A 27,842-nucleotide genomic window follows, 5' to 3' on the forward strand; every position below is an offset into this window, starting at 1 on the left:
TATCCATCTACAATAACTGTGAAAGCACAAATTAAAAACGTAGCAACATCCAAACCCTAACATTCAATACTTTTAAAGCTCCCGTAAACACTTTTAAAGCTTTCATAGTCTTTCTAAAATTTAAATGCCACGTCACTGGAAAATAGGATAGAGAAAGAAAATAATTCTGTTTTTGGAATTTTTGAGGCCCGTTGGTAACACGTGTCGTGTTTAGCGGCGAAACAAGGAGCTGGCGGACCTCGACCGGTCGCTCCTCGCTTGGGCTATTTGCTAGTGTTGGCAATTTCTCGAAGCCTCAGCATCCTGGCGGGTGATGTTGAAAGCCTCCGTCTTCAGGAAATCAACTGTTTTGTACGCATTTGTGTCTACTGAAGACATCGACTTACCATGAGCGATCTCAACCGGCTTGCGTGCCTAAACAAAAAGTAAGTACAGTATATTCACATGTATGTATAATCCAATAAAAAACATCTTCCCACTCGATTTTGTTTATAGGAAGTCAAAAGTATCAAGTCATAGTGTAGACTTTATAAAAATCTGTTCAGTTGATTTCGAGTTAAGCCGTTCTATACAAAAAAAAATCTAGGGTTTTGGTTGATAACATAATCCTCTTCAAAAAAAGAAGAACAACCGACCACGTATATAATATGGACTTATTTAATGTACCTGCTGTCCCTGTGGTGGCTTCGACGTGTGAAGGTCCAAATCAAGATATTGAAGAACATCTGGCTTCATCTCATCGGCTAGTTTGAGTCCGCCCTGAAGCATAACACATTGGAAATGTTAGCACAGAGGCTAAGAGACCGCCAGAATAAAAGAGACTGTGAACAGATGTATAATAACGATACTTCAGATTTTCATCAGCACTTCGCTCTTTTATTCTGACGCTGTTTCCACATACATACAAACAATAACAAATAAACTACTAATAAATAAAAACATTGATGAAAACAATGCCTATAAGTTAACATGTTTAAATCAAAATAAATGCACATCAGCTGAAATTCGAATTCCGTGCTTACATAACACTGAAAAACTAAGAGATTGTTTACCAGAGTATACAATAAATATACATGTAGTCAGTGGAATAACAAAAAGAATTCGCAAAATAATTGTATATTCTTTCGAAAAATTAAAACGCAAATCAAAATACGATAATAGCTGTAGTAGTACATCGAGGGGCATTGCAAAGAAATGTGATTTAAATACATGATACGAAAGTAGGTACGTCAAAGAAAAAACATAAATTCCCGGACTTATATTTCCTCATATTTCCATTTAACACAGCTAGAGTCGAGTTATCATGCAGCCAGAACAAACAATGTTTGAACAAGCCACGATTAAATACTAAAGTAAATGTTGCTCTCTAATAACGCAAAGAATAAATAATCAGTTAAACCAACATCAAAGTAAACGTAATAAATAGAAATAAAAACATAGATCGCAATCAATTTTGCATTCCAAACAAATAACACTGAGTTGTTTTACGTTTTATACTTCATTCTACAAACAAGACGTAGCGTAACAATTACTGCGCCACAGTACGGTAACTAATAGTGTGGTTCTTAGTAAGGGATAGGTGGTCAAGCTCAATTCTACCGTACAACCATAGCAACCGCAGATGCGTACCCGCCGCGGTTTGAGCGACCGAGATGGAACTTCCGGGGGCACCAACTGTTCGTTCTTAGGTGGCAGTTGAGGTGCCTCGTTCTCAATAATGACAGATAGTGTGGACAACTCAAGCGGCACTCTGCGACTTTTGCAAGTGCAGTGTTTGCAATGGTGTTCGGGTGATCTGTCTGTGGGTGATCTTTCTTTGGGTAGTCTTTCCGTGTACTAAAATACAACACAAAATGATAATGTTTCTGCATGTACAATGACTTATTCACAATTTGTACTTCGTGTTGGTACAACTCAATACTTCCTAGCATCAAATAGTTGTGATAAACTATATTACTCGGGAAGAGTGTACGCTTTCCTACAGTGAAAGAATTTTTCAAATCGGTTCAGCAGTTTCAGAGCCTTTAGGGTACAAACAAATAAAATTACACACTTTACTGTTAGATCTTAGTAAGTACGATACGATACGATATACCTACTGCGGATTTCTATAACCTATCTATACATGCTTGGGCTTTTTACAGATTTAGTTTTTTATCATTCACAAGCAGCTAATTCAATCATCATCTGCCTAGCCTATTCGGCTTCTATTCTAACCCGATGCAGCTGAGTACCAGTACTTCACAAGGAGCGACTGCCTACCTGCCATCCTCAACCCAGTAATCCTAGCAACAACATACCCCTACGTAAGACTGGTTGTCAGAATTACTGGCTTCTAACTACCGATAACGACTGGCAAAGATTTTCTATGAAAGCCGGAACCTACAGTTTATCGTGCCCTCCGAAACACGATCTAATATGCACTGGTACTTGACCTGGTATCGAACCCACACTCATAATTGAGCGGAAGGTTCTTTACCCACCAAGTCAACACGACAACTAATTCAATCTCTAACATCAAATCAACGGAAGGATAGGTTATAGAAATCCATAGATAGGCAACCTTTGTCTCGCTTTATCGATTAGTCTAGTCTAGAATAATCCGTTATTGAAGCTATGACACTCAATTTTGACGAAGTACGTCCAGTCGCCTCATGCGTGTTTGTTACACGTAGCAATACCGTCCCTCAGGAAATAATTCTAGCGAGGAACAAAGGCAACTACATGTTCACAACACAATAGAATGCATATTATGTTGTAGGTATTTCAGGAAATTTATGAAATCAGGAGTTCTATATATGTCCAGATACGAGATGGAAGCAACAACCAGCTTCCAACTCGCAGCTTAAAATTCCCACTAAATGCATTCAAATTCGAATATCGATCAGAATATACACATTACGTATTCATACGTTACACGGCAATACCTGAAACCTGTATTACATAAATACAATACAAGCATCTGAATAATACACAATGTACACGGTGTTCACTAATAACTTGATGGTTGAAGTGCAAGGAACATTCTAGCGCCCCTTACTTGAGCAGATCGATCGTAAAGCCGTGATTATTTTGTATGTACGTAAATGAGGTGAGTTAAAAGCTCCATTGTATTGCACGTATTGTGTGACACAACATAAAAGTCGCATTATAGTGTAACTGATCTAGTATCTCACTGCACAAAAGGTTTTTGATGCCCATCACAACACATTGAACTTAAGGGGTTAAAGTATGCAACTGCGCAGCAACCTTTTGCGAAATTATTTCTTATGCAACAAAGTAATTTTCAAAAAGACAATACAGGTCATCTTATTTACACATGATTATAAACCCTATTTGTAACGAAGTAAAGTTTTTGAACTGCTGTATTCGCATATTATTACTTAGAATATGAGTTCAGTTCTTCGTAGGTTCCAAAAAATAAGTAAAAGATTGTACCTGTGCCATAATAGAATTAATATGGCCGATGCTGTGGCTTGAATGGCGTGGCTTCAGAGCTCGGTCTACCGCCGGCGGTAAGGATGGCAGGTTGCAATACTGCAGCGACTGTGAAAAATAATTAGCTGTTACACATAGAAACTAGGATGGGTAACAAAAAGTGGCCAGAGTTGGCTGAAACTCAATTTGACGGCTGGTTACTATGGTAGGGGTTTCGTGGTAAAACATTAAAATTTAAACATCAGTTTTATATGGCTGGAAAATAAATATCACACAAGTGAAATTATATTTTAGCCATGCTGTTTTCAGAAAAAAGCAATTCATCAGGTTATAATCTTTGATGACGATATGTAACAAATGATTCAAGAATTTCCTTGGAAATATTGATAATGACTCTTTCCTTATCGACTAGCGGGTGCTTATATCAAATTAGCACTTCAACAATCTTCTATTTCTAGGAGTAAGTATTTTAATCATTTATTCATAAACAATTCCTGTGTTACTAAACGAACAAAGTTACTTGTAAAAAAACAATTAACGATAATATTTTATTAGTTCGTCATTTCAGCAGTTATAAGAATTTATTCGTAATTGTCAAGTTTTCACTCTGTTTATCAGTTTATGTTGTTGGTCGCAACTCTTTTCCGTGACGTCAATCGTCCACGCAGACAAGCTACGCGACTCATTCGACAAGTTTGTACCGAACAATACACTTTATTCGAGACTTCTAAGTTTAATTTAGCCGAAGCCATTAAACTACCTTAGACGTTAGGAGTTCAGACTAGCTGAGAGACGAAGGCTTGTAACAGTGAAGATTTTTTATAAGGTACTGAACCTGTGCTGAAATTAGCTAGCACGAATCTATAAGTGTCTGATGAATCATCACTCATAATTTATGAAAAGTGCGGCTAATACTTCAAATATCAAATCTGCCAAATAAGTCAAATTCTTAAAAAGAATATTCAGAAAAAACAACACGATAAATCCTAAATTAGTGGACACTGATACAATAGTTTGACACTTACCGCATGACCAGGTGAGAATTCCTCCTCCTCTTCAGGGCATCGTATAACGGGTATGACAAGCGGGCGCGGGGAGGCGGGCGCTCCCTGGGACATGCGGCGCTGCGTTCGCCGAATCTGACCTTGTTGGGCCTGAAAAATATACCCGTATAGGCCTTGTGTCCACGTCAACCATGGGCCATGCGCACGCTGCACTCACAGCGGGGGAAATCATTTGATGACTTCCAGACCAGAAAGACCATGCGCAAGCTATGGTCATTTGAGGTCAAAGACTCAATCAATAAACAACATTTAAAATTATAATGAGTTAGTTTTATTATTATTTATTATCTGTTAGTTAAATTTTGGAGCACCTTTATATTAGATCAACAAACAATTGAACTAATCGCGCCTAAATATAATTAAAAACATCCATGATACTGTAACGTTGCATCGGTCTTACATAAGTTGAAACTTTCTATAACTGAGTTGCATAAATTCGTAGAATGAAATGGCCGTGGACAGCAGCTCCTACAAATAGCTATAACATGCGACGTACGTCGGAACTACACGAGTCCGCCGATTGAATTACTTACATTGCAAAATAAATTAATCCTATTGGGAGATTTTCCGTTTGGATCTCCGAGGAAATGCTTGTTAGGCTGATTGAATCATGACTAGACATCGGATTATATGCATTTGCATGTTCGTATTTGCAAATGTGTAAAGCGCTTCTTGTACAATGTTACTGCATTTTGGCATTTGAAGGTCAGCTCCAGTTTTTGAGATTCAGAAAAAATCGTCCATAAACATTTTATTGCAGTGCTTATTTTGTTTATATCTCGCCCCATTTTAGTGCATTAGACATTTTGACAGTGTATTGTAATCTGATGTCTTATCATGTCACATTATATCTGCAGTACATTAGATGTTTTGGTTAAACTCGTATACTGGAGGTAGATGAAACAGCGGGGAACAGCTAGTGATTTATAAATTCATGATTCTCCTTAAGACATTTTCCTTCAAAACTTAAAGTTTGACGTAAATGACAGACTTGTGTAGTTTACTGTATTATTTCTTCGCGTTGGGTTTTCCAATTGATAGCAAATAAAACAATAAATACCAGAACCACGATAAGCAATTAGTAATGTTTATGAAGGAACAACATAATTCTGCAGTCCTGGATATCGGATTCCTATCACAATCCGATGTCGAATCACAAACTAATGCAACAGATCCCCTTGAATGAGTCCGATGACTTTATTTTTTAATGTATTTATTTTTAAGACGCAATTTTACAAACGGCAATTAGAAAAGAAAGTATGTAAACTCTGTGACTAGCCCATACACCTGCAGTTCACCGGATTAGAAGAATATTATGTAGTATAAAAAAACTAAACTTACATTGTCTGGGAACTCGACAGGCTCTTGTATCTTTGGGCCTTGGAAGATTTCCTTTGGAACGACTTCCCTAGGTCTAGTGGCAAACGTTTTAGGCGGTCTCGGTGGGACAGGTGGTCCTATAAAGAAATAATTGAATTACAGACATAGTTACGAGAAATTTTATTTCCACTATTTATCTGTCGCAATGTAGTTACAAGTTACAAGGTTCTTAGCGCCAGGAACTCTCAAGTTTTAATTCACTTGAATGGACTGATGCCGCTTATTAACGTTAACAGGAGATGTAACGAAGCTCCAATAATATGCACTCGGATGCATTTTAAAAATAATTACATACCGTCTTCGGAACCATTCTTTTTGGGTGACACAGCGAGCTTGGTAAAGGATTTGGTTACAGCCCACTCTGCTGAAAGAGAAAGGGTTATCATTTTCAATGATCTAAGGAAAGAAATGATTGTTGGTGATTTTGGAATGCACATCTTACTTAAGTTCTGGTGACTAGCGTGCAGGGAGCCATCGTCCTCGTCACTCATGTTGGAGTCGTTCTCCGAAAGCTCCGAGTTGATCCGAATGTGTGGCTGACTGGTGTACTGCTGCCCTTCGGGACGAGTGCTCACCACTATATTCTTCGTATCAAAGGTGAAAGCTCTCTGTTCGTCCTATAACAAAGAATCAATCACTACAGAACACTGTTTAAGGCATACCATAAGAAACACTTTTGTATTATATTTCATACTTTTAATACCATTCAGATCAGTCAGTCAGTTACTTAACAAACTGGATAATAAACAAATGTTACTTTGAAAGGACTTTTTTTCTCATTTTAATTCCTATTAAAGCACAAACAACATTTCTCCGAACTCCGTGTACCGCAGCGGCGACGTAACTCGGTATAAATTCTAGGATTTTCACATTTCTCATTTTTTCCTGAGGTTTGATATATCGCATTTCTTTTTAAAACCGCTTATTAATTTGCCTTATTCACACAAATAAACACTAGGGACTAGACAACAGTGAATTCCAGAAGAGCCGTAATCAATTCTGCGAGCAACTAGAACTATTTTTACATCAAACGAGACAAAACACATCGGACTTGAACCTCAACCTTTCACATTTTCTGCTAACAATGTTGAGATTCGTAAACACTAATTATACTTTAAAAGTACGCACACAGAAGTTGTAAACATAATATCTAGCATAAACAACATTATCCAGCATAAACAACGCAAGTATCTCAAGAAGAACATTCTAGACTAAGTAGTGCGATACCTATCTGCTAGGAAAACAGGCGCCCTTCGCAGAATTGCATAAAACATCACGTCTAATATCAGTTTCATGATTGAAAACAAGACATTCTTTGTTTAATCACCAAGAGATATTATGCGTTTCAATAGCTTTCGAGCCCTTTATCAACAATAAACATTGATTTAGAAATCTTTTTTTTTGTAATAATGAAGATGTAGAGACAATTAATAACTCCTTTTGTTTTTCAGTACTTTCGCAATCGGGAATTTATAATGTACTGATATTGGTTGAATGAAACCCTAATTCTCTGTGTTACCTTCCAGCCTAGCCAAACGTGCCTCAGTACCAGTGTTTTAAATGAAGTTACTTCCCATCCGACATCTCAACCGAGTTACCCGGGCTACCAGACACCCCTTGGTGAGTCTGGCTGTCGCACTTTCAGGCTTCTGACTACACCTAACAGCTGACAAAGATGTTCAACCAATTTATCGTGTTTTCGGATTCACGAAGAACACGTCATTGCCAGATGGTCACCCATCTACGGTCCGACCACGCCAAACGTTGCTTAACCTTATGAACGATCGATCCGGTCCAAGCCGCGCAACTTCAGCTTGTTAATAAATAAACTCTTGTTAATTGAATTTATTCATCCGATAGATAAAGGTAATGGCTGCATTGCAAAAAAAAACTTTATTAAAATTGCAATTCCAATTAAATCATGTTCGTCGAAATTTTTATTGAAATCAAAGCCCACGTACGTAACTGTTACGCCTCAATGCCTCATATTCACAAAGGTACCTACATTAATATCTCTGTAACATTGGAAGTGCATAGGTGCTCTTTTTATTCAATTTTAAAGGAAAATGTGATTCGTACCGAGAATTCCCAGGCCCGAAGGTCGCTCTGATACTGAATTTCAAAAGGAGTTTGAAATAGGAGTCACTAAGAAAATTACCATTCCAGCTAACAGCTACCTACATAGTATTCGTCTATTTCTTTATTATTTTAGAATTCTACTTCGCAAATAAACCTTTATAAATGTTAAGACTTCAGACATTCGAATGTAAGAATAAATACGGTAGTCTCCAACGAGTCAAATTCTTTACTTTTATCTCTATGAAATATGTATGAAAACGAGCTATTACGTCGTTTTTCATGTCAAACTGTATACTTATTTAGCTTATAATTCAATAAAAAAATGAAACAAATTATTTCATCGAAAAGATAATTGAAAGTGAGATTACTTTTAGATTTAGATTTTTAGGATTACCAAATGAATATGACAACGTAATTTATTTTTGACCTAGTCAACTACCCAATTATACTATACTATTCGTTTAAAATGTATACCTATCCACAATGGTTCATTTTCCTTGCGTGTGAGCAAGTTAGCAATTTAAAATAATACGTAGGTATAATAACTAATAATCTAATTGAGAAAAATCGAGTTTAGCTAGAGCAATACCTACATAATATTGAACATAATCATTTCTGAATGCTATATCCGGATATGCACAGATTTCCAGGGAAATGTGTCTAATTTCACACAATTAATCTCTATGATTCTAAGATCTCACAATTGCTGAGCCATCTTAGGAATTATATTCATTTCTAAGGCATCGCGTACACGTGCAGGTTACATCCATTTTCGCTGGCATCGCATTTAATCAATAATTGACAGCCTCTGTATATTAATTTTTGGATGTAAGCCTCTTCCATACTCTTCCACTTCTGTCACGACATCGAATGTCGACCTGCGTGTCTTTTGATGTCATCCTTCAACATCAACAATGGTCTACCGGATCGATTATCATTTTTACTTGCTGGATTTCTCTCATTACAGAATAGCAAAATGAATATGAAAAACAATGGACGCCGACAAAGTCTACTTTGTAGTGTTAGATTACCTTACTGTCATGTGATGTGTTAATGTTTCAGGAGTTTCTTAGTAAACTAAGTAAGGCTAAACTTGAGTAATGTAAAACTTTAAGAACCGTAAGGGGCTGGTCACCCATAAACACCCATAAAGATCAGCTGCGTACAGTGACACACCGTACGCAGTGCCAATGTTCACGGTGAATTGTAATATTTAACTACAAGATAACCAAACCATGGTTATGGTTATACTATACGTGTAACTCACCCTTAGAAATGCACCTACGCTCGTTGCGGTCTCTGACACATGTTGTCGCCGGCCGGCCGACGACATGTTGAAGTCGTAGCATTTAGACATATGAGCCACATCTCCAGTAATTTCGGACAATTGTAGCATGAAAACATTTTTGTTAAAAGAATACATTTAGCTGTTCAGTGTTTTAGCACTGAGAAAAGTATCGAATTTATTTTTTGTTTGTATAGCCCGTATTGTTTATCTACTGCTTTTGCACGCAACGCCATAGTACGCGTGAGAAGTAGACCGCTGACGTTTATATCCTAACTTTATAATGATGACGTCGATCGGAGAGTATAGACTGAAGCCGCCTAGCTTTTAATAGGAGACCGTAGTCTCACAAAAGCGGCCCGGCGTCTGATAGCCGGCAGTGCCATACCCCTGTGCCTGGGAGGACATGATAAGCCATTATCCCCCACTTCCAACAGAGCAGGAATCGTTGAATTGTCCGAGGCCGTCTTTACGACCGTCAATCGGATTTGAGGAAACTCTGACAACTACTAAGATGATGATAAGCACTGGCCTCTGAAGAACTGTCAGACTGTGCTGGTGCTATTTCAAGTTAGAGAAGTTGAATTGAAATTTTAACTGTACCTAAGTTATGTTTGCAACCTATGTATATTTTCTAAACCATCTACAAGTAAGTGAAATCGGAAATCCACTTTGAGCGAATATTGGTTAACGCTCACTTCTCATTCTCCGTACAAGTAGAGCCAGTATGCTCGGGTAATAGGATTATAAATGCAGATTTGTATCAAGAAAACCATAGAATAAAGTGCATTACTAAAGTAATCATGTACGCAATTAACTGCAATGTTGTTATTTCGAAAATGTTTATATGAAGCAAAGCTTACTGCAGTGGCATATCAAAACCACAACTCATTTATTGGTTTATCTATGTTTGATACGCATGTTCCATGATTCGGTCATAATTTGACATTGTGAACGCTTCACTAATTTGATTACATTTGATATTCACTTTGTATGTATCTGGTTTTATCAATTTTATTAATCAAGTTCATAATTATCTTTGATCTCTGATGGATAATAATTAGTTTAGCTGTCGCCAACAGCTCTGACGCAAGGTTTTAAGCACAAGGTCAATTTTTTCAAGGTTAGTCCTGGTATTGCATATGTTACTAGCAGGGACGATATTTCATAGGAATTTAAATTATAGGACCTTATCTAATGCGACATAAATTCCAATATGGACCCCGTGGTGGGTTGCCGGTGCTCGTCGCGGTATGTTGTAGCGAAGTACTTTCGAAGGTGATCTTCCAACTTTCCAATGACGTAATATCGCGGGCCGAAGAACGTGTAATGCCTAATTAAATTAGCAAACTTTCATGGCAGAAATGTCAAAAGGACCCAATAACGCCCCCTTTTACCACTTCCTTTCATTATGACTGCAAAGAAGAAGCTGTGACGAAAAAAACTTCCCAATTGTAGTCAGTCTTAAGTCTTTAATATTCGTTTTATGTATAATACGTACATATCAATCACTGCACGATTAATAAAAAACCGGCCAAGTGCGAGTCGGACTCGCGCACGAAGGGTTCCGTACCGATTTGTAAAACGGACAAAAAAATCACGTTTGTTGTATGGGGGCCCCCCGAAATATTTAATTAATTCTAGTTTTCAGTATTTGTTGTTATAGCGGCAACAATAATACATTATCTGTGAAAATTTCAGCTCTCTAACTATCACGGTTCATGAGATATAGCCTGGTGACAGACGGACGGACGGACGGACGGGCGGAGAAGCGAAAACAATAGGGTCCCGTTTTACCCTTTGGGTACGGAACCCTAAAAAAAAACAAAAATGCCCCATTGGCCCTGTGATCGTGAACCATAACTGCCGTGCATGAGTTGCTTCGACTCCCGGGTCGGTAAGAAAAACGCCCGACAATTTTTGCCAACCTTAGGGTCTGTTCAGACAGACCAGCTCGGAGAGCATTGGCGCGCATTTTCTTTTCACACAGACCGGAATCGGCTCCGATCGGCTGCGTGAGATGCAATCGAAGCCAAACGTCTGCAAGACCGAGAAAAAGCACGCGATCGGAGCCGGTCGGCTCCTCTAATTATTTCACCCCGAGCGCCTTCGGCAATTCTTAATGACAAAAGCAGTGCACATGCAAAAATAAACCTTACTTCGAATACTAAGTACCCAATTTTCAACGTGTTAAGAATTTGCTCTCCTCTCCGAGCCGGTCTGTCTGAACGGACCCTTAGTTGCATGTCATGTTCTAAGCATAATAATCTCCATGTTCGTAAGTCCTGAAGGTAATATAAAATTCATGCTATTTTTCGTTGAAAAGCTTCCTTACCAAAAAGACAAGAAGCTTGGCTTAAAGCCTTATTAAACGAACAAGTCTCTTTCAGTTTGGAACATTTTCTGGAGTACATACCTTTAACAGAAAAGAACAGTACACACGATTAAGGGCTCGTCCACACTTGCGTGTTGGACAGCCGGCGGCGCCGGTCGGCGTTCGGTCAAAGTTGCCGTCAAGTTTTAACACTGCGCGAGACGACAGTGCACGGTGGTCGTCGTCGGCGAAGTTGTTATGATGGTATTAAAGAAAATTAAGATAGACAAGTGAAAACTCTAATTGCGCGCCAGGATATGTGTGTCCGCGATTGCAGCGAGGAACGCACTGAACGGAACAAGGGACGGCGGGGAGAGGGTTGCCGGACCCGGCATCGAACAAATGTAAATAGCGTAATAACACGTGGACCAACAAGATACGAAGTACATAGTATTGATGTAGAAGACGAACAAAATAAAATCAGATGAGATCAGATTTATTTCCACGGTCACATAATATGCTCTGCCACTGAACCCCCATTAAAAATACGGATTCCAAACCGAAACAAAAAAGAACTCGCGGACGCATCGCGAGATGTTTAAGGGAATCAGGTTTTTAGAAATATCTCACTTTCCACGCTGTAGCAAAATTCTCTTTACAAAAAGAGTAAAATACATTTTTCGAAGTTTTTCCGATCATGAGATAGAAACTGAAGAACACCATGTCGGCTGAATGGTTTAGGGGCGGTTTTCAATGCTGACTGCCGACTGCAACTACCGACCGCACTTGCATAAAATCGGTCGATATCTGACTGCTGCTGCTGCCGCTTCGATCCAAAACGGTTTGATGTAAGTATATACAAACCAAGTCCAGCATAAACGTAAGTTTTTTAAACCAAGTGTTTTGCAATGGGTTCTTGGGTTCAATTTTCAAAATGAACGGTTGTTTGAAAAAAGCGTGTTAAAAATCTAGTGTTTATGTTGCCGGTCAAGTTGAGCTTTCGTTGTTAATTAACGACTTAAGCAACAATCAAATTGACTTTTGTGACCTTTTACCATCAATCACTGACCACACAGCCATCATCACTTAGAATTTTGAAGGAAGAAAAACTCAAGACGAAGGTTAGTACTAGGCTTTACTAAGTTCATTTCACTACTGGACTACTAAACTACCTTTTATAAGTAAGAATAAAACGCGCGAGCGTATTCGTGGGCGCAACTCAATTATAACATCGGTAAAAATGTTTTCATATTAATTCAATTCGCATTCAGCATTTTTTATTGGATTTTAATATTGCGTACATAAATTGCATAAATTATTCCCCAAATAGTTTCGAGTACTGTACTTCATAATTTATTCTAAATGCCCTTGATATGAATTCAATTTGTATCCGAATGTTATGAAACCAATCACACAAAATTTTATTGAAGCGAAAGTATGTAGGTATGTTTGTTACATTATACAAATTTTTATCCGGGTGCGGTTAATAGTTATTTCAGAGAAACGTGAATGTTTCAGTATTTTATTAACAATAGAGATAATACTAAAATTCAAACAAAACACAAACTAGAATGTAAAGCCGAATAAGTTCTGTTAACAATGGAATTAAAACTACAATTCGTAGCACACTGTTAAAGCGAAATATGTCACAATTAACATACACGTGTAACCGCACTCCATGCCAAGGTATTTACAGGACTGAAAACGTGAACAAAGAGGACGCTCGGTAGGAAAATGCATATCAGTGAATGTATTTTTTGATTGGACCGCAACTGTGAATCAATACGACCCAGTTGCCAGATTTTCAGGTGTTTTTTGTAGACCTGCCTGGTACGTCGTTATGTAAACTGGGATGTTTTTCTACTCCTGAACATAGTCATCTGCATAGCCTTTTCACAACTATGTGGGGGTCGATTTCTAACCGGATGCAGCTGAGTACCAGTGCTATACAAGGAACGACTTCCTATCTGACCTCCTCAACGACAACGACTGCCACATGTTCAACTGACAGGATACATCCTTTTTTCTGCTTTAGTAGCACAAAGCATTTTCTTAAAATCCGTAGTAGATTTTCAACTTTTAAACGTGCTGTTCGAAGCTCGGAAGAGTTTCGTTATGACAGGTGCACCTTTTCACAGACCGACTACGGTAAGCACAGATTTACCTAATCGATGGAAACGTGTGGCTTTAACTTAGCTTAGCAGAGCAATTCGTTATCGCTTAAATGACGCCTTTGTAGCTATAAGTTAGTCCCGTAATAGTTAGTATTTCTTGCAGTTACTGCAATGAAAGATGCTGCAGTATCATTATAGAAATAGTTGGTTATCAATATTTGAGAGAAAAAATAGAAGGAAGAAGACCTCCAATAAAATTTGAAGAATGATGATGAAATAAAACTTCAATTATCAATACCTGATTATGGTGAGTTCTTAGACATGGTAGTTTTCACACACGAGTTTGATACAAGGCCTTAATATGCACAACAGATAAATCCGCGGAAGCCGGATCTAGCCGATTCCAATAATCTACCGAACATAATATTTCCTCGAATTCAGTTAGGATACAAAGCGCATTGCAATCACTATGAGTGCGGTTAGTTCGAATCATCCGTGTTTTGATCAGGATTAGCCCTATTGGGATTATAGGTATTCTGTCGAGGCTTAATTCCTGATCTTCTATCATTAGTTCTCGATAGTAATTTTGGTGAAATGTAATTTGTCGATGGCAACTCAGTTGATCCTTGCTAATAAATCAGCTTTGAAACACATATATTTTAAGGCGTTATTATTGACTTCACAATTTTAACAAATTGCACTTATAATGGAGTACATACTTTAAGCCTTGAAATTATAATAAATTATTTCGCGGAACTACTAATTGCCTTTTCAACGTTAATGCCATGATTGAGTGGCAAGAAAATTTATTTTCGTAGCTACTCGAAAGTATAGTAAAATTATTAAATTTAATAGCAACTTTTAATTGGACCCTTTGCATGAAACGTTGTAGCACGGTATTGGTTTATTGTTCTAAAAATTCTGAAATAGAACTTCAAATATGTGTGGTTCAAGCAAAATGTAAAACAAAGCCGGAACTGAAGTTACCAAATTGCTATGCTCGAGTTTTTGTCGGCCTAACAAGTTTTCTATTCAGTTGACAACAATGTTCGTTTCATCAATACCTGGCAGCAGTCTACTAGATTTGGAGTATTTGTCAAAGTAAAGTTTGGCTAGCCATTTTGTTGCTAACAACATATTTCAATCATTAAAACCTTTTGAAACATACATAAAGTTCTTTAGGATTCATACTCAGATTTCCGTTAGGTGCTCGCTGTTTTTGCAAAAGAGTGTATTTGATAAGTGCATTAGAATACTAACAACCTCAAATTGCAGCACGTGTAAGGATTAATTGTTTCTGCTTTTATGAAAAATAAAACTGAAACAGAGGTAAAGCAGTTAGCTGTGTTAATTAAAAAGTAACTGCTGCATCAAGGTCTACGTCAGATGCATTTATTGTATAAAAGGGAAGCAAATTAAATTTCACGTGAGAACCGATGAACTAATCTGAAACTAATCCGCCGAACCACCCGCGCTCTGGTTAGGGAGGCGGGCGTGGGTGGTGCACCCAGCAATCCTGCAACTTCCGTTACATTGTGTCGCACTATACATTGTCGAATATCATTAAATCTATGCAATTATAGCCAACAAATTAATTCAGTGGAAATTACCGTTTTCCATTAAAACGACAATAGCGAAGCTTATCAGGGTCAGTATTAGTAGGCCTCATAGTTTCGTGTAATTTCGTGAACTAGATGCTGTTATGTAAGCAATACCCAAACCTCCCGAGAGCCTGCAGCTAGAAATTGCTTTTCGACAAAGCCGATTATTTTGAGGTGTAGGTGTAGGAATTGCAAACGCATAGCGGGAATCATCGCTTCATATGAATACAAAGCCTTCCACGTGTTGGTATATTCTGTCTGTTCGATTAATTCAGAAATTGCAAGCATTTACAAGCAGTTCGCTCTATGAAATAGGATTTGGGTACATGGCGTATAAAGAGGGGTTGCAATCATCAACGCAGCCCTCCCCCGGTGAGCGAGTGGGTTGCAAGCATCAGTGTTATATGTCGTTGGTAATGGATGTCAGAACTGTCAAGATACTAGCTGCAAGTGCAGTTAGTCAATGTCGGACGAGTCGGATTTCAAGGAGACACCGACAGGAGACAAGCAACTCGACACGCAACTTGACCATGTCCCAATAGATTGAAGATTCTAACATAAGTGTAAGCGTACCTATTCTTGCATAGGTTCGCATTGGCGAAAAACTAAGAAAAGTTAAACGATAAAATACCATTGTCACGGTTTTTAAATAAATAATAACATGTAATGACGCGAAATTCATATCGTAAGATCCTCGTTCAACGAAGTCATAAATATCGTCAACGACAAAGGATCGTCACGTCATAGTGGCAGCAATGCCGTGTGAACTCTGGCCTCGCCAATATTGGATTTCAAATCCAAATGATCAATAAATAATTTCTGTATAAGTTACCTATGTCTTGTCAATAAACAAACAATGAGTAGAAAGAACTTGTAAACACAATATTTTTTAATCCTGCTCTTTATACGATTAAAAAATTTGTTCATCGATACAAACCACAAGCTTTTCAATAATTGCTTTCACTGCTTTCAGGATTAACGTGTAAATCGAATTGAAGTTGTAAAGTGTTGTGATTGCGGGGCGCAATTAATTATCGGATTCGATTTGTCAGATTTCAACACAACAAACTGAAGAGTCGACTTGTCAAGAGTTAATTTTCCAAATCATGTCATTTAGGCCGTGTGATCCTGTACAGTTGCCATCATCATCATCTCAGCCATAGGACGTCCACTGCTGAACATAGGCTTCCCCCTTAGATCTCCACAGTTGTCAGGTTAATCAATTAAAATTATCTGGGATAGGTTACCCGTAAAATATCAGTTAGTTAAAGGACTCGATTATCGAATGCAAAAAGCACACCAGATTTGCATATTCGTAATGATGCAAAAAATATTCCCGCTATAACGCAATGCGCAGCGAGGCACCCCCATGCCACCCCCCTTTTCAACAACAGGAACTCAAAGAACGAAAGTAATCCTGCTGCTCCCGGATCTGTGCTTAATCAAGAGAACTTTATTTCGAACACACGTAACACGAACTAAAAAAATATGAAATCCCAAGCTTTTCGCAGAAACACACCGAAGTGCATTAAATTATTAAGGAGAGTAAAGAAAGATGAGCGGAGTTGCCATAATGCAGGTTGCCAGAGGTAGGTCAGGCGCTTTTTTCTAGGTCAAATAGGAACGGTGGGCATGACTAAAGCTTGTGGCACATTATAGCAGCACGGAAACAGCACGGCGTCGCCTCGAATTAAGACTACGGCGAGCGGACAATGCGCTGTCCGCTCGCCGTCGGCGCGCCGTCCTCTCGCCGTCGGCGCGCCGGCCGCGCGCCGGCCGCGAGGTGTAAGCTTGCTGTCACCGCAAACTCAATATTATTTTAAGACGATTATGATTGATGTTATGATTGAACACGACGTAATGACGTTGTTTCGCTGCCGGCTCGGAGTCGGCGCGCAATTAGCACGCCGTTCGGCGCGCTGTACGCATGAGGACCGCTCGCTTGCAGCACGCGGGCGGCGAGTCGAGTTGTGTGGAAGCGCAAACACGCTGACTGCTCGCCGTTGGCTTTTTCATGTTGACATTACGAAATATATTATAATATACACGATTTAATGCTCTAAATTGAATGAAAACTTAAATGCTGGTGTGGAGCCGTGCTGTTGCGGTGCTGCTGTAATGTGCCACGTCCTTTAAACGACCGGTTACGAGGGAACTAACGAGGCGTTCGGGTTCTTTCGACACATCTGTCAACGATTTTGGGTAGGTATTAAAAAAATGGGCGGTTCCAAGGAAGGCGTTTAAGGCGAAGACGGTAACGTTCCTCGTACCCTCACACGCACATTTTGGCGACTTAAGATTTTCCAAATGGCACTTCCGCTATTCATTTCGTTCTCCGTGAATGTAACTTTGTATAGTTCATCCCTACCACGGTGTGGGCGCGTTTCCTAGGATAGCGAGCGCCATTAGTTCCGTTCGCTTTTAAATTTTTAAAGTTTTATTATGTTTTACCAAATTTCTTTATTTCTTTTATTTTTAATTACTTTTAATTTTTAACTCATTTACTTTTACTTGAACAGCCTAAAAATAATGTTGAGCCTACCTTTAATTTAAGAGCATACACTAACTGTTGTTTCCTTTATTTTTAAGATTGTCTGTATGTGTCTAAGTTGGTAAGCCTAAATAAATAAATAAGTTAGAGTAGTCGTGGGTAGGCGCGAACCTCTTTTCCGGACTGACTGACCGGCTGGCTGATGCCTGATTGTCTGACTGACTGGTCAATGAAACAACGCAACGCTGAAATGACACGGCCTAGAGCAAAATAATTTTTGGAATCACCAAGTATGCGTTATCGAAACTGATTTTAAAGAGTTATAGGTACGTTTGTAAATTGTTGTGAAGGTGCGTATATTGCAGTCAAGGTCCCGAGATGTGTGCATAACAAATCTGATAAAGGAATATAACAATTGCACCGGAGCACAAATAGCCCGCCACTCCGTACCTTGATCTATTTCCAGACACATTTTCTTCGGTTGACACGAGGGGGGGACTTAAATGGAAACAAACTCTGTACGCGTCGAGAACAAATAAAATAGTTAAGATGCAGACATAAGATTTGGCACTTACCTGAGCGCGAACCCCAGTGATGCACTCCGATATCGGAATGTACGGGCCGGTACCATCGGCGCACTCGTAGTGATCATTGAAGGCGGTGGTAGCGGTGGTATTATTTTCATAGGGTTCTGTAGAAAAAAAGCCATCTGAAATAACCACTCATTTTGTATGGACCGCATTCCGACTACGTTTACTTACAATATAACTGAGTTCAATTAAGGCGTATTTGTACTAATGAAGAGTCTAAATGCAGTCCATTTTTCTCTATAAACGCCAAGAACTTACGGAGCTTATTTCACTTACTAGAGGTAATATAGCATATCGCAAGCATGTTGTAAAACATAACAAAAAAATAACATAGAAATAAGGAACATAATAGAGACGATATTTTCTTTCCCTTCTTTAATGAAAAAAAAAATCAGATCATTAACTAATGATCAGAGAAAGGTCCAATTTAAAGATTTCTATAGTTAGGACAATCGACAAGAAGTACTAGATTTCTTTCTTTATTTTTATCCCGTAATTTCTGTTGGAAATAATATCAACAGTGTAAATGGATATCTCCGCCTCTAACTATAAATTAAATAGCTTTGCAAAATAATTACAATATCATGATATAGAGCAAAGTTTATCTTAATCTGTAACTCTCTTCACCTTCAATCGGAAGGACCAGTTTTCATCGGATCGGTTGGAGGTAGGCTACCTTTCTCAACAAACATACAGAATGCGATGCCCGCGGGCGAAAGCACGAAAACAATAGCACGACCAATTTCAGGGTTATCATAATAAATGTAGTTTGTTTATTTATTTAATAAATTGGTAGTAGGTAGTTCAACAGGTGCAGTTCAAAGGATTGGGCAGAAACAATATGCAAACCACACTGTAAATTAATGACGCGAATCATTATTTGATAGCGAACTATAATAGAGGTACAATTAATTATTTCAATGATACAATGTACAATTAATGAGATACACGTGTTCTGAACACGTTGTATGGTAATAAAAGCATTTACAAATCTGAATGGTTGTGTTAAATTACCAATGAAAATTAGATTAAAGAGTTAAATCAGTTGCACTGTTGCTGTGGAGTTTGTTGCGCCACTTCTTTTTCCCAGCAAAACACATAGGAAGTGGTGAAGAGTGGGCATTTTGGGGGCTGTCTTATGTAAATTCCTGACGTTCAAAAAGTGCTGTTTTGCAGCCAGGTTTGAATAAATGATTTTTATTTTTATTTTGCAATTTTTGTAATATTTGAAGTTGATTTAACTTTTCAGTTTGGCTACAATTTTCAGTAACTACATAGTAACTACATAGGTAAGTTATGTTTCCTGATATATTAATTATTATTTTGTTTTGTTTTTATTGATTTAAGTTATGGTACTATTAATGGAATTCGCTAGCAGGCCGCAGTAGCTGAATAACCATGAAAACTGAAGTTACTGTGGGAGTATTGTGAGGCAAGAATGGGAGTTGCATACTTAGCCTTCTTTTATTTCTCGATATACATAGTATAAATAACTTTAATTGCTTCATTATGCATTGTCATTACTACTACTTCGTTTAGAAGAGATCTACAACACTTTACTTCAGAATCCTACATGTGTTGATAGTAATCATTGTAAAAATACAAACATCTACATGGCATATCTATACATTTGATTAGACTACGTGAGTTTTGGTGCTTCTTCTGAAAGCAATCACGAAAAAAAACTTCAATTACTTATTTTCAAAGTTGTAGATGCGTAAGATTGGTATTTATAACTTATCATCTATCATTTATTGCTTGGTACGACAGAAATTCTGCCATTAAGCCATTAATTAAACGTACACAGGAAAGGCGCTTCAAAGGACACAGATCTTTTCTTATTAAATTAACTCTACTTCTATTAGCAGACGAGAAGGAAATAACATTTCTATCAAAGCTGATTCAAGTCTATTTCTGTGAAAATAATTTTAAAGAGATATAAAACTCTATCAGATGCAGACGGTAATGCGGAAAATATTTTTCAAGAATAAAATAAATTGTGTACACAGAATCTTATTACGGCGTAGGTTCTCATGTTAGCTTTGATCCTTATAAATGCAACACAGTCTCATTATTTTACTTAAAATAACGTTTTCCGTAAGAACATTTTCTAGGAATACAAGGACTTTTACAAAGCCTTAAAATGAAATTACGGCTTGTTCTAGGTACACTGATGCTCCTGCATATTACATTGCTGTTTAAAGGGGTGAAATTACTAAGTAGGTATGACAGCGGGTAATTTAATTTTGATACACATGGGGAATAGTGTACTTGTTCTAGGTCATATAAACAGTCGCTCAAGGTAGAACACTGCTACTCAGGTCCATCCAGCTGAACTGATGAAAAAATACATATACGAACAAATTGAGTCGATCGATTTGTAAAAATATTAGTAGTATTTCGAGTACTTACAAACTAATGTGAGAAAACTTTAATCGAAATAGCCAAGCACATAATTCGAACACAAAGTTTTAAAAAGCACCCATACTCGACTGACCCAAAAAGAAATTGTAAATCAAAGTTTTTTTTTTTTACTTCTTTTTTTCCTACGAGTTAAAATGCACTCCCATTTGCCTCATCCCACAAAAATCCTACCTAACGAAGTTAAGATGTATAAGCTTCCATGTCGCCCACAACATACACATACAATTGTCCACTTATACGCCAGCAGAAACAAAATCATGAAACCTATAGCTTCCACAATATGCGGATTTTCAGCTCCATTGTAAGTTCTCAGCGTTGCATTTCACTATAAAATAACACAAATATCGCTGATGGCCGAATAATTAAATTAGCTTCAAAATCAATAGCTATTAGTTCAGTCGCTCAGTGCTGGTATTTGCGCAGCATCATTCATCATTCATCATAATTAATCCGAACAGGACACCAAGCACAGCTATTTTACACATAATATAATTAGGTTACTTCAGTCCAATTATGCAACTTATTTGTGACTATTTCATTTAATTATGACTGCACAGTAACAATATAATATGAATTCGACCATCTAGCTATGTGACGTTCAATGCTAACATTCAAAGCGAAAATAATATAAACGAAAAAGTATGAATATCATATAGGTATATGGGGTCATTCAAATATTACGTCGGCACACACTACATGGGGCAGGGATTTTTGCCTCCGGTAAGCAAGATTGTTCCAGATACTATGGCCTTGGTACATAAAGGCAAAAAGGCTGGAGTAGGAAGAGGTTGATTTTCAGTCAAGAGGGGGGTGGGTTTGGAGTTCATTCCATTTTGGTTTGAAACAAAATAGAAACTTGGGAAACCTTAATAATATCTGAAGGAATAAATATTACGTAAATTCGCCTCATCCAAGACCATACATCATTTGTCACGCTAATATTATAACCTGAATGGACTTTACAGTATCGCTTATTTATCAAAATAACATGTAGGCTACTTTCTACTTGGGTGCGGTAAGTACCTAGTATCAGCTATGAATCAGTACACCAATGATTGCCCAGGAAGGGATATGCAAAACCTTTCCTTATTTTTGCTGACGTAATAATTGAACGAACTTAAGCTAAATGACAATAAGAAACATATTGAAATGTATTCAAAATGAAATCTATTAAAAGGTCCACGTTGATAGATGAATTGAGGTAAAATAGTTATGAGATCACGTCAAAACAAAACATATACCTAATTATAATGAATATGACTCAACTGTACCCTACATGATAGATGCCTAAAATAAAATAAAAACATTGCATAAATAGAGAACGTGTAAAGTATATTGTTATATTTTTCGAAAATCAATAGCCAGTTTTCAAAATAGCAAGAGGGAGATATTTTCATTTCTTGACTAACAATGATTTTATTTTTTGAATATAGGGATAGTGATTCTTGTAGTTGTGAAATGTAGAACCTTACAGTCAATAGCCGAGCAATGTATTACCGTGTGATTGAGTGGCTTTATTCAGTCAAAGGACTGATTTAAAAAACTTTTCTACTTTTAGAGGAAACATGGAGACAAAAAAATAATTATTAAGAAATCAATTAAATTGCGTTTTCTCTTGCTTTCCATTTTGAGAATTGGCTATTAAACAATTCTCTGGCGGAATCTTTAAGATGGTACCATTTGCTTAAACAGCTTCTCGTCTATATAACAATTTACTTAATACCTGGTTTTAAGTTAGGTCCTAGGCTTTGCAGCTCTATCGATTCTAGGACAAAATATTTTGGTAGTTAAATAAGTTGCAAGAATATAATCAGGAAATCGGGTTAGATGTTAATTCTGTCTGCTTTTTTGGGAATCGCTACCAAGCGCAAAGGTGACTTGTCAGTGCTCATACATTTCTGAAGTTGACAGTGGAGGTAAAGCACATCCTCCTGTTTCTGAGGGAGTAAGCTCTGTCCACAAGTAGCAAATAAGGGTAGTGTGACTGTGCTAAATACATTAACAGTTCGTCATAGTCGCTCGAAATGTCAATCGTAAAAAAACAGTCATTTTAGTGCTCTTGGAAGGACTGACAAATATTACCTTTGCGCATCAAGTTTTAATTGTAAAAGAGTACAAAGGAACCTATACAGCGAGATGAATTTAAATTAACTTTTTAGGTATTTTTACCTCAGTAACATGTTAAAACGGAAAATACTTTTCCCACATAGCTAAGGAAGAATTTAATGTGACCACACGCGCGCTAAGCGAGCGAAGATTTTACAAACTGTCAGCGTAGGTCACAGATATGGGAAATTTAATTTTTCCCTATGAAACTAATGTTTTGAACCCCAACTGTTTTATTAGTACAACTTGAACGTAAGGAAGATACGCTACTGATTTACTTCTTGAGAGTGCAATTATTTTAAAATAATATTAACTTTCCAATAAATTGACCAATGTTGATATTAAGTTACCTCTGGCTCTAATTCCACTGTCACATATTAGTGTGGTTAATAAAAATCAGTAATAGTAAGTTAAATTTGACAATCTAAAATATGAAAAACAACTTTAGGACCGATTTTTCAATGGAAAGCTATCATCATTCAGCCTCAATTAATTCTGGACACAGTACATCATTTTATCATCATTCAAATTCGGTAAAATTGACGATTTTGCAATAAAACAGTTGCATATCTTCCTTTTTGTTCTGTGTCAAATTTTATTATTAGCATAGCATACTTTTTTCTATTTCATGATCTTATAGACTTCTTACGGCAAAAATAGAGCATAAGATATAGCACTTAGAGCTCGCTTACCTTGGACTCTGGTTCTAGCAGGGGTGCGGGTTGAACTTTCCGTGGCGCGCAGACCGCAGACGCGGCAGATTGCATCGACCCACTTCTCCATCTCCTGCTCGCACTCAGCCTCCAAGTGGTAGGTTCGTCGTTGTGTCTGAATCGTGAACACGGATCCACGCATGTTTGTATTGCAGGGGGCCTGGCCCTGACGTTCCATATGCAGACCAGCATCCACCTAAAACATGATACCTCTATGAAGAATTTGTTTTCTCCAAAAGTTTTCGGTCAGTGGGTCGTCTTAGGAGCTACGAAAACAATCTACAGTGTAAACTCCATATAACGACAATGAAGAGACTGTGCTTTTTTTATAGCGTTGTAAAGAGTTGGCGTTAAATGCAGAGAGTGTATCAGTGTATGGAAAACCAGCTAAACCAACTAAAGCCAATTGATTTCGACGATTTAAATTAAACTACGCACGTTACATGGAGTTTACACTGCGTAACATATATTTCGTGCATACCATGTACTCGGTCGATATCTTACCTGATTTATGGAACATAAAAAATAATAATTTCGAGTCGACAATATACCTATCTATAATCCGGAAAACTCTGATTACCGAGTATTTTGCAAAATTTTAATTGTGATGCAAAAAAAATCGCAGAAGCCATCTTTGTGACTCTAGCGAAACGTCACTGACAATTAATGGCATCTTCAGGAAAAAAAGGATTTAAGCCTGTGTACTTTTGGCAAGAACTACAACCTCTATGGTTAGAAAAATAACTGACAGTACAATTCAAAAGAGGTCGTCTATTTTAGTATAATAATAAACAAGAAACATATTTTTGTTTGTTGTAATTGTAAGTACACGGTTTTAACCAAAAAGCTGCGAAACCGCTGAACTGATTTGAAAAAATAGTCAACTTTCGGGAAACTCGGCTATCCCCAAGGGAAATAGGCTTTATATATTTTGGAATGCAGATGAAACCGCGGAAATCAGGTAGTATAAATATAATTTACGGTTAATATAATATTCATACAAAAAGGCTGTAAAGACAATATAAATGTTATGCGTCACAGTTAAGGAAAAATGCCCTGAATCGGCAAAAGTAATTCAGATTCTTAATACATATCCATATTAAAATAAAATAAATTCATCCTTCACACATGCTTGATGACATGAGTAATATGAATATACACAAGAAAAACGAGTAGTAGCGAGTGTTCATTATAGACATCCAGGGCATTGGAAACAACGTTAAGTAAAAAATATTGATCTTCCTAGTGTTCCTGTAACGCTTCCATTGTTAGTTTTTAATATAATATTGAAGGTCAGAAAGTCTTAGAACTATATGAATGTTCCATCATTTTTGCCATGACTCATTATTTATTTAAAACAATACTATTTTAATTGAAATGGCAACCATTGCAAAAACAATATTTCGTTTTTTCCCTTTGATGGTAAAACAATTTACAGTTGCAACACTGCAGAATTATTTACTGTTTTGAAATGAACGCTAACAAATCCTATACATATATTGTCTATTATTATATTGATAAGTAAACTGAAAATATTGTCAACTGTGTAATTGTTTTATGGCAAGACTTTGCATTGTAGGCATTCATCAACTTAAAAAAGTTAATCGGCTAAGTTACAGGTATATGAATTTGTAACTTTGTAAAGTCTTTAAGGGTATGATACAACATATATGCAATAACACACAGTCCCTGACGCAAAGTCAAGCAAGATAATTAAGGCATCATAATCATGAAACTTTTCATCCCTGTTCCCATTTTGTGTCCCTGCTAGGCATTGGGGTCTGCAAACAGAGAAGGATTGAGCTTTAATCAGCACACCTACTCAATGCGGGTTGCTGATTTCACATTTTAGTCTAGGTCTCTACGATATGTTTTCCTCAATGAATTTGAAATAAAGCATGAAACATAAACATGTTCATGATGAGTCTAATGAAAACATTCACAAAATCCAAGAATACATTTTGAAAAATCAGAATAAAGATCAACTTTCTTTCTAGTTGTTAGGCCCATTTTTTGAATGTATATCGTTCAAAAAGTAATATTAAATACCAATCGGCTATTGTCTGTAATTAAAAGAATTACAGTTACATACTAACATTATAATCTAAATGTTTAGCTTAATTCTTATGTTCTATGATGGCGAAACCACCATTATTTCAATTATTTACACAGATTATTATGATGATGGCAGTTTGATCATTACTTTAACCTTAAATTTTTACTAGAAAAATAATAAACTGAAACAGTGACAGTAAGTTATGACCTTTCTATCCATAGATAGTCATCACGGTCATCAGTAGCCAAAGCAGTCTGACAAACGAGGAGATTATCTGGGTAAGGAGGTATGATACGTAAAATACTAGTCTGGTTTGACTGGATACTGAGCCCAAAACAATTGGAAAAACGCTAGGCTGATGATGATGATTAAAAAAATATCGAAGTCATATTAAATTTTGATTAAGTATTAAACTGATCATTTCTGGCTGAATAGTGTTATGTAGAAACGGTCAGCTTTATGACCAGCTATGTGTTACCAATTATCGCAACATGACACTGTATTAGTTTTAAATAATATTCATGTTATATATTTAAGTTTTAATATAAATATGTAGTATTGTAAGTCATGGTGGCCTAATGGGTAGAGAACCAACCTCTCGAGTATGAAGGTGTGGGTTCGATTCTAGTTCAGGTAAGTACCAATGCAACTTTTCTAAGCTTGTATGTACTTTCTAAGTATAACTTGGACACCAATGGCTGATAAAAAGGTGAAGGAAAACATCTTAACATTTAACCTGGACTATAAAGTCTGAAATCACCAACCCGCATTGAGCAAAAGTGGTAATTAATGCTCAATACTTCTCCTTGTGAGAGGAGGCCTGTGCCAAGCAGTGGGACTATAAAAAGGCTGTAACAGTAACATGTATTGATTTGGGCCTTGATGCCTGAAATAAATGGACAAGAAATAACAATTCCCTAAATAAAAGTAAAAAAGTTGTGGAACATAAGGATACAACTTTGTGTAAGGTTGTCTAAGGTTTAGCAAAATTTGTTATTGAGTGTACATTTTCTTGGCAAGAAAAAAGCTATGATTATAAATCAAAGATTCAAATACTTTATAAGTACTTAAAAATCTTATTTCATTTATGAATACAGGCTATACACTTATCGTATAGTTTGATGAATTACCTATGCTTTTGTCAAAATAGCTATTTTTGTTGTTTTGTTAAAATCATGCAACTTTTGTGGTTCAATGTGACTAGCCTGTTATTTATGGGAATTGTATAGGCTTCAGACAATTATTATGTAGCATGAAGGAAAAAGATGGATTATTTAAATGTGTTATGTTATGTAGAACATAAGATATTCTAACAAAAGTAAGAGCTAACCGTCAAATGTAAGAATTCTTTCACATTATGATATAAGCAATCTGAACTGCTGGTTGCACAAATTGCCTTTTAGTATTTTACAATAAATGTCATGGGATTTGAAAGGTTAACAGGATAAAGATTCTCATGTGTCCAGATGTCTACAATCAATAAACACTCGAGTAACCAGGTCAAGTAAAATGGTAACAAAAACATGTCTAGCATAGAAATCAATACCTTTATAAGAAATTGGAGATTTTGTAAACATATTCACAGCTACTTTTTAGTAATTCGCTGCGTTACAGCCGTGTAAGTGTATAGTAAAGACAGTTTCCACTCACCTGCTCACATTGGTCCAGGTCGATGGTGCCCTTGAGCCGGCGACAGTTTCTATCGGCATAGTAATCTAGGAAATATTGCCCAGGCAGTTCACCCGACTGGCGCAGTGCAAACCATCTCCTTCGCCAACGCTGAATAAGCAGAAAAACACACTACACAAATTCGTCAAGTATCTGCGTTGAAAAGCCATCAATTTATGCTCATTTTTTTGAAAAAAAATTGAGCAATTTTGTTTATTCCTAGCAATTCACTTACTCTGTCAACAAAGGTAAAATGCCAAGCTAAAGTTGAGCTCACCGTTCGCCAAATACGCCTGTTCGGGGGAGATTTTGTTAACCACCCTTCAAAAACTATATTCTTCGACATGTTATCAACAGTGACAGCTTTACAATTAAAAATGAGTTACATATTTAACTGTGTTTTGCTACTGTGAGGCTGAATAAGTTACATTCACAAGCTATAAACGTTCACCTCGCCACTGCCACCAATATTTTTCTATTTTTTCCGTATTCAGTCCAGAACAAAATGTTGCAAGCATT

General features: G+C 37.1%; 1 protein-coding gene across 6 annotated transcripts; it reads right to left on the reverse strand.

The window, feature by feature from the left end:
- On the reverse strand, positions 1-27,842 carry LOC110373862 (uncharacterized). Of its 6 annotated transcripts, none has more exons than XM_049836307.2 (12): positions 27,601-27,842; positions 27,306-27,434; positions 23,579-23,795; positions 18,342-18,457; positions 6,325-6,499; positions 6,178-6,246; positions 5,844-5,959; positions 4,464-4,592; positions 3,439-3,546; positions 1,630-1,836; positions 667-759; positions 1-414 (listed from the first exon to the last, which is right to left on the reverse strand). In XM_049836307.2, exons 1-12 carry the CDS (start codon positions 27,667-27,669, stop codon positions 271-273), a joined length of 1,572 nt encoding a protein of 523 aa, XP_049692264.2. In that variant the 5' UTR covers positions 27,670-27,842; the 3' UTR covers positions 1-270. The 6 variants fall into 6 exon arrangements, with proteins under 6 accessions (XP_049692264.2, XP_063892049.1, XP_063892048.1 ...); XM_064035979.1 differs by having other exon boundaries at positions 27,306-27,455; XM_064035978.1 differs by having other exon boundaries at positions 27,559-27,842.

This window comes from Helicoverpa armigera, chromosome 1 (genome assembly GCF_030705265.1).
Source record: "Helicoverpa armigera isolate CAAS_96S chromosome 1, ASM3070526v1, whole genome shotgun sequence".
Lineage (NCBI taxonomy): Eukaryota > Metazoa > Arthropoda > Insecta > Lepidoptera > Noctuidae > Helicoverpa > Helicoverpa armigera.

Coding starts and splice junctions, on each gene's coding strand:
- LOC110373862 (XM_064035971.1), bottom strand. CDS start 27,669: ATGTCGAAGAATATAGTTTTTGAAGGGTGGTTAACAAAATCTCCCCCG. Junction 23,796..27,305: donor ACCTGGACCAATGTGAGCAG/GTGAGTGGAAAC, acceptor ATCATGTTTTAG/GTGGATGCTGGTCTGCATAT. Junction 18,458..23,578: donor TGCTAGAACCAGAGTCCAAG/GTAAGCGAGCTC, acceptor TTTTTTCTACAG/AACCCTATGAAAATAATACC.